This window comes from Sus scrofa, chromosome X (assembly GCF_054392235.1).
Source record: "Sus scrofa isolate SSC_HxYL_T2T_F1_AM1 chromosome X, Sscrofa_HxYL_maternal_Yorkshire_Landrace_v2.0, whole genome shotgun sequence".
In the NCBI taxonomy this organism is placed as follows: domain Eukaryota; kingdom Metazoa; phylum Chordata; class Mammalia; order Artiodactyla; family Suidae; genus Sus; species Sus scrofa.
The window spans coordinates 51,646,953-51,656,019 of record NC_139401.1 but is presented as its reverse complement, the minus strand read 5'-3'; the positions used below and the strand labels follow the sequence as shown (position 1 = coordinate 51,656,019).

The 9,067-nt window shown below is 47.1% G+C and overlaps 1 protein-coding gene across 3 annotated transcripts; it reads right to left on the bottom strand.

Annotated features, from left to right (window-relative positions):
* Window positions 1-887: 887 nt before the first annotated feature.
* APEX2 (apurinic/apyrimidinic endodeoxyribonuclease 2) lies at window positions 888-8,777 on the bottom strand. 3 transcript variants are annotated; one of them, XM_085008006.1, is made up of 7 exons: window positions 8,504-8,777; window positions 7,439-7,522; window positions 6,595-6,775; window positions 5,860-6,006; window positions 5,050-5,119; window positions 1,738-2,190; window positions 888-1,588 (listed from the first exon to the last, which is right to left on the bottom strand). In XM_085008006.1, exons 1-7 carry the CDS (start codon window positions 8,658-8,660, stop codon window positions 1,496-1,498), a joined length of 1,185 nt encoding a protein of 394 aa, XP_084864132.1. In that variant the 5' UTR covers window positions 8,661-8,777; the 3' UTR covers window positions 888-1,495. The 3 variants fall into 3 exon arrangements, with proteins under 3 accessions (XP_084864132.1, XP_003135157.1, XP_084864133.1); XM_003135109.5 differs by having other exon boundaries at window positions 888-2,190; XM_085008007.1 differs by lacking the exons at window positions 888-1,588; window positions 1,738-2,190 and adding an exon at window positions 2,901-3,080.
* Between the last annotated feature and the right edge of the window lie 290 nt (window positions 8,778-9,067).

The window sequence follows — 9,067 nt, the reverse complement described above, 5'->3', positions numbered from 1 at the left end:
AGACAAGTGGCAGAGCCTTAAGGAAATCACAAATCACCTGTTGGTCTGACCACACTGTTTTACTGACAGGGAAATAGAGATTTAGAAAAAAGAAGAGGCCAAAAACTACACAGTGAGTTGCACAAAGAGCCAGGACACTTGTCAAGTTTATATGAAATAGCTCTTTCCCCATGGTTTCAACAAAAATCCAGGAATTAACTCTATGGTAGGCCTGTAAACCTGGACCCCAGGTAGCACCCGAAGCCAAGAGACGGAATCAGTCCACACCAATCTGCTTGCAGGAAGGGAGTGGTTCCCCAAAACTATGGAGGTATTCTCCCGCAGAGAATGGAGGTCCTCCTCAATCCATGATCCTCTTTCCTTCCTACAGCACCTTATAGAAAAGGATTTATCAGTTCTGTTTCCCAAGGTGAGAAAGAGGCTTGGCTATAGCAAGAACTTGTTCAAGGCAATGCTCCCAAACTTTCTAGGTCATAACATACAGAAAACATTTGCATGGCACATTTGGGTGAAATAATAGTATTAGTTGCCTTGGAGGCAATTTTTCCTGACACTTGTGTAATTCCTGGTACTGCTCGGCAACTCTAGGGTTGAGGGACTCATTTCTTTCCACCCTGTAACCCATCTGTGGCATCTGTGTGACATACCAGTTAGAAAGCACTGTTTAAAAGTTTCATTGGCTGCCTCAGCTTTCTACCACACCCACCCACCTCCCTTGCTGATTCACCCTTAGCAGTGCAGGGAAACCTGACAACTTAACAGAGTACCTTTACAATGAGCATCACTCCTCCTTCCTCCACTCTCCTCTGGGAGTTCTATTATCAGGCTACAAGCAGTACTGAAATAACATCTCTGAGTCAACTTCATGAAGCACATTCAAAATGATATGGTGAGTAGCAACAAAGACGTGGACTTTATTTAGGCACAGCTACATTTCCCAACAAGTAAGAAAGTGGTTTAAAAATCACAACTTCCCCAGGCAACTGGTTCCTATGTACTTCTGACAGGAAGATGGGAAGTAGGGTGGGGATATGGGTTATAGCATTAAGGCCCAAGAAGCTCACTAGTGAGGAGGAGCTAGGCAGGAAGAACAGAGAGGAAGAGAGGCCTTGGAGGAAGAAAAAGAGGGAAGGGATGGGTCCTTGAGAAAGGTGGAAGAAGAAAAGGAAGAGGAGGAGGAGGAGGAAGGGAAGGAGGCCTTGGGGGATGATGAGGCAGCTTAGGATGAAGCTGGCCTCAGATCATGTGCAAGGTTGACCATGCCAGATATCCTGGCTTGGTTCAACTGGGCCTGCTCCAGAGGAAGAAGTTGCAGCGGGAGGAAGGGTCAGTGGGAGGACCCTGGGGCCTAGCACACATGTAGAAGTGGCGGCCCAGGTTGGGTCCTGGCTTCTTCACAGTTCGCATTACACACGGCTCCCTGTGGCCCCCACAGAGGGGTGTGGGTAAGGGCCCTCTCAGCAGAGACTTCCAGAACAAGCTCCGTACTTCCTTTTTATCCTTGGCCTCTGAAACCTTGGTGTGCCCCTCCACCACACTGGCCATCGCTTCCTCTTCTGAGGTCTCTGGGGTCACGAGGGTGCCAAGGCTAGGAAGATCCAAGTTAGAAGTGGTTTGAGGACGGCTGGAGGATGGCTGGAAATAGCTCATCAGTTTTTTTTGGCCTCTACTGGAGCCAGTCTGACTTGGCCGAGGCCTGGTTGATCGCACACGGGCTTTATTTTGGCGCAACTGTACCTGTGTTTGATTCCTGAGCTGCAGTGCAGACTGCTTGAACACAGGATCTTGTTCAAGACGAACTAGGAAGCGAAGAATCTTGAGCTGGGTGCCTGCAAACTCGGGGAGGAAGCGGGTACATAAAGGTGGACACTGTTTTGCTGGCACAGGGGACACGTTCAAGACTGCACCCACAGGGCAATGGTCAGAGCCCATCACCTCAGGCAGCACAAAGGAGGACTGAAAGGTATCCATAACCAGGGCCCTGTCCCCCAGCACATAGTCAATCCGGGAGCCATAGTTCAGATGGCGGGCACCAGTGACTGTCGACCAGCAGGTGAAGGCCCCTTTCTGCTTTGGCTGGAAGTAGCGGTAGCTATCAATGAAAGGTCCCATATGGGAACCAGCCTGGCACCTCAGGTTACTGAGCAAGCCATCCATCCACTTGCGCCCTGGGTCCTCTTCAAAGCATTCCTGGGAAGGGGGAGGGGAACAAAGAAAGAAGAACTAAATGCCTAGAACTGGAGGGGACTTAAACTAACTGCTTCATTTTACAGACAAGAAAATGTGGTTACTCCAAAGAAGACTGCTCAAAGTCACACAGTCTGGAACTGGCTGAGCTAGGATTCACTTTCCATCCTTACTGATTTAAAAGCCCATTGTTGTTTTTCCCTCTGCATCAGGCTCTATCTACCTTGCACTGGGCCATAAATCCCAAATTTGAAAGGTCATTATTTGCTTAATCAAGGCAATTCTCAGAACTGCTCACCAAGAGAATGGAAAGTAAGTTAAAATTGGTTACTGCTAGGAAATATGGCTGCAGTTAGGAGTTCAGAAGACTGTTGCCTTTTTATTTAAACACTCTGGTACTACTTTGGTTTATCTTGTATGTGTCAAAGACCTCACTGACCAACCTTCCCCCATCCTGAGCTGAGGGGCTCCAAGGATTCATGTCTGAATACTTCCTTTGGCTCTGATCCCTAAGGCATCATCCATCCAATTCACACATCCAATTCACTCACCCACTCATTCAATGCAACACATTCAAAGAGACACTGATTACGCACCAGGCACAATACTAGGAACAAAGTGGGACTCTGAGCTTGCACTGGGGACCAACGAGGCTTCCTTTAAGGAAATGATCTTGAGCTGAGAAGTGAAGGTGGAGCAGGAATTACCCAGGCAGAGGGTGTTATAAAATGAGAGAATAACTTCTATGATGGGCCTATGGAGGGAGGGGGCAGCCTACCCAAAAGACTTGAAGGGCAACCAGACTGTCGGCCAGAATACTAGCAGAAGATGACTACCATAGTCCACGCACTTAAGTAAGAGATGATGGTCACTTGGTCACTCAGACTAGGGTGCTGCCAGAGGAAACAAAATGAAATTAAGAGATAATTTACAGCTAGAATCAACAGGACTCACTGACCAAATGAGTGGGGAAAGAGGGGGTAGAGAAGGACAATTCTAACACAATTCCCAGGCTTCTGGCTGGAGCAAACAAGGGGATGATGGTGTCATTTAGGGAGATGAGACTAGAAGAGCCAGTCTTTTTTATTTTTGCTTTTTAGGGCCGCACCTGCGGCATATAGAGGTTCCTGGGCTAGAGGTCAAATTGGAGCTACAGCTGCTAGCCTACGCAACAGTCACAGCAACACAGGATTCGAGCCACGTCTGCAACCTACACCACAGCTCATGGCAACGCTGGATCCCCGACCCACTAAGCAAGGTCAGGAATCAAACCCACATCCTCATGGATACTAGTCAGATTCGTTTCTGCTGAGCCATGACGGGAACTCCAGAAGAGCCAGTCTTGTGGGAAGTGGACATATCCTGCTATTTTCAAGACTGTGTCATGTCATGTTCACTTTTTCTGGAAAAAGAGAATGTAGGCAGTACACTTAAGAGATCTAGGATAGTTCTGAATTAAGAAGAGATGGCATAAAGGTATATGACACTATCACAGGAAGCAGCAAGAAAAGGCTGAGTAAACTCCAGATGAGGAATAAGGTATGGAGGACTGAAGGGTTGCACTCTGTGTATACACTCCGTTCCCCACCACACCACACCACCACCACCAGTCTCTCATTATCTTATTTCCGTTCATTTTCCCAGCTGGGAGCCACATCTCTGTTCAAATTGCCCTTCTGCAAACTAATCAAGGAATCTTCCTACAGCCTCTTCTTTGAGCCAAACCTAGTGCTGAATTGGATGATACCATCATAAATTACCGATCCCTATCCTTGTGAGGCAAGCCAAGGTGAGAACTGACTTGTAGATTCTAGAGCAGGGGTTCTCAAGCCTAAATATACAATAAAATCAGCCTAAGAGCTTTTAAAACATATTGCTAACCTAGCCCCACACCCAAGAGATTCTGATTTAATTGATGTATGGTTGTACCAAAGTATTGATAATTTTCAAAATGCTTTGTTCTAATGGTGATGTCAGGAGTTGAGAACCTTTGGCCTAGAGGGACTCAGAGATGAGTGGATCACTTAAGAAAGAAGATGGAAGGAAGGGGATGCCCACCAATTCAGAGTACAATGAGAAAAGTCAAAATGAGAGTAACTTTTGCAATGAGCAGAGAGAAGATAACCTGGTTGGAGTGGAAGGAGTGTGTAGAGGTACTGAGGATGGAAATGGAGAGTGGGTACAGATAAGAAAGAGCCTTGAATGCCAGGTCTGGGTGTTTTCTCTCCATCACAAAGGGATATAACAGGGATATACTGAAGATTTGTGAGTGGGAAACATTGTGTATTAGGGAAATGATCAAGGCAATGTAGACCTCAAGGCCCCTGAAATCTGACTGGGACTCTAACCCCATCTCTTGCCACTCAACCTCCTTCCCATGTCACCCTCTAACAAAAATGGGAGTTGCAGGTCCCCATACACACCAGGCAAATTCTCACCTTGCAGCCACTGCTCATCATGCTACAATGCTTTGCTCCCCAACCCTACCCCAAAGCTCTGTTCTATTCATCTTTTACGATTCAGCCAATTTTAAGATTATCTCCCCTGGTGTCCATGCTAGCCCATGAATTCCATTTCTGGGCTCTCCTAAACTCCTGGGCTGCCATCTTTGTCTCAGTCCTGAAAACATCATTCTATAATTGGCTCCACAGCTCACCACCATACACAGAGCTCTGAGGAGCAACAGCCAGAGCTAATGGGTAACTGAGTCCCCAGGACAATCCTCAGTGCTTTGAGAATAGAATTTCAAACCAAGCTCTGCTTTTCCATGAAGGAAGCCTGCCTCTGGGCCAAAACCCCAGCATTGGTTGGCTAGATGAAAAGAACCATAGTAAGAGATCAAAGGTCTAGAGGGAGCTTTACCAGGTTGACTGCATCCCAGTGGTCAATGGGGCGGTGGGCTGTATTCAGGTCACCCAGAATGATAACATGGCTGAAAAATATAAAATAAATGTCAAGAAAGGGAAGCAGTAGCCCTGGCCCATCTATTTTCTCCTGGGCCCAAGAGCTCAGATAGGCTCCCTGTGACACTGAGGCAAAGGTGGGAGCCAACAGAAAGTCACAGTAGCCTACCTCTCCAATCTCATTATAACTTTGATGCTTTTTACACATGACCAACCCAATTCTGACCTCTCAAGGTTACACTGCTCCATGTTTGACATGATTGTTTTACTGATCTATACCTAATGGCATCTTTCTGGTCCTTCAAAGATGAGCTCAGGTACCACTCCCTCCAGGAAGCATCCCTCGATTACCTTAACCCACCCCAACCTTCCTGTCTCTCCCTCGGACAAGACTTTTCATTTGTTCCCAGGTACTTTACCTTCCTCATCTCATTTCACCCTTAAAACTATTCTGTGAGGTAAGGATTCATATAGCTATTTCATAAAAGGGCAAACAGAGGCAGGACTAGCCTTTGGGCTCACAGTGAGTAAAAGGAGGAGCCAGGATAGGTGCTCAAAGCTATCTGAGTACAAAACCCATATTTGTGTCACTTAACCAGGTCTTCGCAGCTTTTAGAGAGCAGGGCCTATTAAGGTGGGCATGTTGATGTCTACAACTAGGCTGTGAATTCAAAAGATAAAGATCCCATATCCCTCTCAGTGGAGCTTGACACAGGGCTGAGTGCCCAGAAAAAAACTCAAGGAAGCCTGCTGCCCAGGCTTGCAGTACCTGCCAGCTGCCAGGAGGGCTTCTGCTCGGATCTGCAGCAAGTGATAGAAGCGCATCTTAAAGGTGAGCCGCTCAGGCTTTCCAGGGTCCGCATGGGGGCAGTACACGTTGATTACAGTCAAGGACTTCTCATCCCCATCCTGTGTGCTGGGGAGAAGAGATACAGCTCCCTCAAAAGGGGTCATTTTCAAGCCACCTTCCCTATCCCTACACTATGTGGCTTCCACTTAATGGTTGTCTGTGGCATGGACGTGAAGGAAAGGGATAGAAAGACTTAAGCTGGCATACACAGGACTTGGGGGCTAACTACAGATGAGGCAGAGAAAGGGGCATCTGGGATGATACCCAGGTAAACCAAGTGATGGTGCTGCCATTTACAAAAATAGGACATCCAGAAGGAGCAACCTGAGGCAGTAGTTCAGCATTGGCTAACTTGTTTTTGAGGTACCTATGGTACTTAAGAGAGCCAAATCTCCTGGCTAGTTCCTTTACTGTAGAATTCAAGGTTTAGAGAAGAACATAATTTGTCCAGGGTCACATAGTAGGTAGCCTAGCCAGGACTAAAGTCCAAGAAAGGCAAATTTGGGAAGTTTTCCATGGTTAATGCATGTTTACTTATAAGGCAAGCCTTAAAATCACTACATTCACAGAATTGAACCAGCAATGTTCAGTAATAGGGAGATGTGGGCTATTACCAGGAGATATGGGCTATTACTGGGAGATGTGGGCTATTACCGGATCTTGTGTTGTGTGAGGAGGGCCCGGCCCTCACTATCCAGAGCCCGAAGCTCTTCCTGGGTGAACTCATCCATGTTTCCGTAGCAATTCACGTCCCCATTCAGAGTGGCAAGTAGGCCACTCAGGCCTTCTTCAGCAGCCACTGGGGTAGCACTGTCCTTACAAAAGGTGGCTACACCTGGAGACAGAAAGGATACTCTAAACCAGCCTGGCAGCCAATAGCCTGTTGCCCCTACACATGTCACCTTACTCATCTTCCTCAAGTGTGGCCTTATTGATGACTCTCCCAACTCAAAGGCCATGGATGCCTGGGGCAACTTTTCTGAAACCCTGGAGTCTCAGTTCCTTCATCTAGAAAAGCCACAGATTAATAACAGCTAATATTCTAAGTGTTTTACATGGTATGTGCTCAGAAAATGTTAGCTATTGTTATTACCACATGTATTGATTGGATTAATCCTTGTAATAGCCCTAAGAAGTAGGCATTATGCCTATTTTCCAGCTGAGGAGCTTGATGCATAAAGAGGTTAAATAGCTTGCCAGAGGGTACATAGCTAGGAAGTGAGCTAGGATTCGACCCAGGCAATCTGGCTCCAGAGCTCATACAATTAACCATCACAATTAACATAGCTAATACAAATAACCATATGCTTCTGAGGTCCCGTATTTTACATATATATATATATATATATATATATATATATAAATTATTCTATATGTAATTTGATGTGGCTTTAGCTCTGTGGACTAAAACCCTATGTTTCTTATTACCTTCTCATCGAATACTGAAAACTCTTTCCCACCTGCCCCCAGCACTAAGTCCCCAGAAAGCCCCACTTACCAGAATAACCACTACGGTTGCGGCTGAAACTAAAATAGGAGTTATAGCCCTCAATGATAGCCAGGGGCTCTGTCAGCACATCCCCTGGAAAAAAAGATGTAAGATTATAAAATTATGTCCAAGATAAAACTAGGACCCAGGACACATAAAGGCCTGGAATTACAGCTGTAGGCTAGTTCCTCATATCCATCATAGACAGGGTGGGGGAGAAAATGAAGTATCTATGATTAGAGGAAGAGCTGAAAAAGTGAGGAATAGAGAGAGAACTGATATCAGAATTACCAGAAGGGGGAAGACTAAGGGAGGTGAAGAATTTGGTGGGAAGAGGCAAGGTGACCAGATTACCAGAGGGAGCTGAGAGTGGGAAATGGACATATGGGAAAAAGAACTGGGAATCTGAGCTGGGGATAGGAGATAGGAGATAGGAGAGGGAATTTGAGGATATGAACTGAGAATGGAGGGAAAAGTAAGTAGAGGGTCTACAAGGGGGGTGGTGAGAGAGGGAAGGAATCAGGGATTGAGCTGTGGGGGGGAGAGAATTAGAGGATCTAAGCTTGGAATGGAACATGATGTAGGAATGATGAGAAGCTCTCAGCTGGGGAGAGGTGGGGTAAAGATAAGTTGAACTGGGGATCTGAGATGGAAGTTTAAAAACGAGGAAATTAGGGAATCTAAGCTGGGGGCAAAGATGTGGTGGGAATTAAAAAATATGAGCTGGGCTTTGGTGGGAATGGGAGATCTGACTTCGGAGTGAGAAAAGGAAAGTGTGCAGGGGGAGGAAATTTGAGGGACTGAGCTGGAGCAGGAGAACGGGTGTGAATTGGAGGATCTGAAAGAAGATGGAGATTGCAAGGGGGAGAGGGTTAAGGTTTTCATGAAGCCAGGAGGTGATGTGAGAATTAGGAGAAAAAGAGTGAGAAACAGGAGGGGACTGGAATTCTAAACTGGCTCCAAAGGGAGTACTTTAAATTGAGAGAAATGGGAAGGTGAAATGAGATACACCAAGGTCAAAATTTAGCTTAAAAGGGAAAGTATGGTAAGGGTCCTGAATTCTTGGGCGCTCACTGGTCACTTTGGTCTCCTGAAGACAGACGATGTCAGCATCCAGCTTGTCCAAAATGCGCCCCACGGCCCTGGCAGTACAGTTGCTAGGCTCTTCGTACCCTGCTCCTTGCAGGTGACTCCGGATCCCATTGATGTTCCAGCTCACCACTCGCAACATGGTGACAGCTAATTGCAAGGCAGGTAAAGCGGCGCCCTGCGTAGGCGCGAGCTAGAGACTGAAGGACCCCGAGCCACTAGGGCTTGACCTTCCGCGCGCGTGCGCGCGCGCGTTTGCGCAGGCGTTCTCTTGCCTGCTGCGAAAGGGTCAGTCGCACGTGGGGCGGGGCTTCGAGCCCCTGAGTTTTCATTGGCGGGAGGAGCGGAAGCTGAAGAGGGCGACGCGGGCGCTTAGGGGGAGGGAGTGATGAAAGAAAGTTGGCCTCCTGCTGCTTCCGAGAAATATAGGTCCACACACCGGGGTCTGACTGCGTTTCTACTCTGCTCAGATGGCCCCTTCTTGGTGCTTTGGATTACTTATAAGTGGGATTTCACCACATTTAAAGCAGCGGAACCGCGCAGAGACCG

Coding starts and splice junctions, on each gene's coding strand:
- APEX2 (XM_003135109.5), bottom strand. CDS start 8,660: ATGTTGCGAGTGGTGAGCTGGAACATCAATGGGATCCGGAGTCACCTG. Junction 7,523..8,503: donor TCAGGAGACCAAAGTGACCA/GTGAGCGCCCAA, acceptor CTTTTTTTCCAG/GGGATGTGCTGACAGAGCCC. Junction 6,776..7,438: donor CAACCGTAGTGGTTATTCTG/GTAAGTGGGGCT, acceptor TTCTGTCTCCAG/GTGTAGCCACCTTTTGTAAG.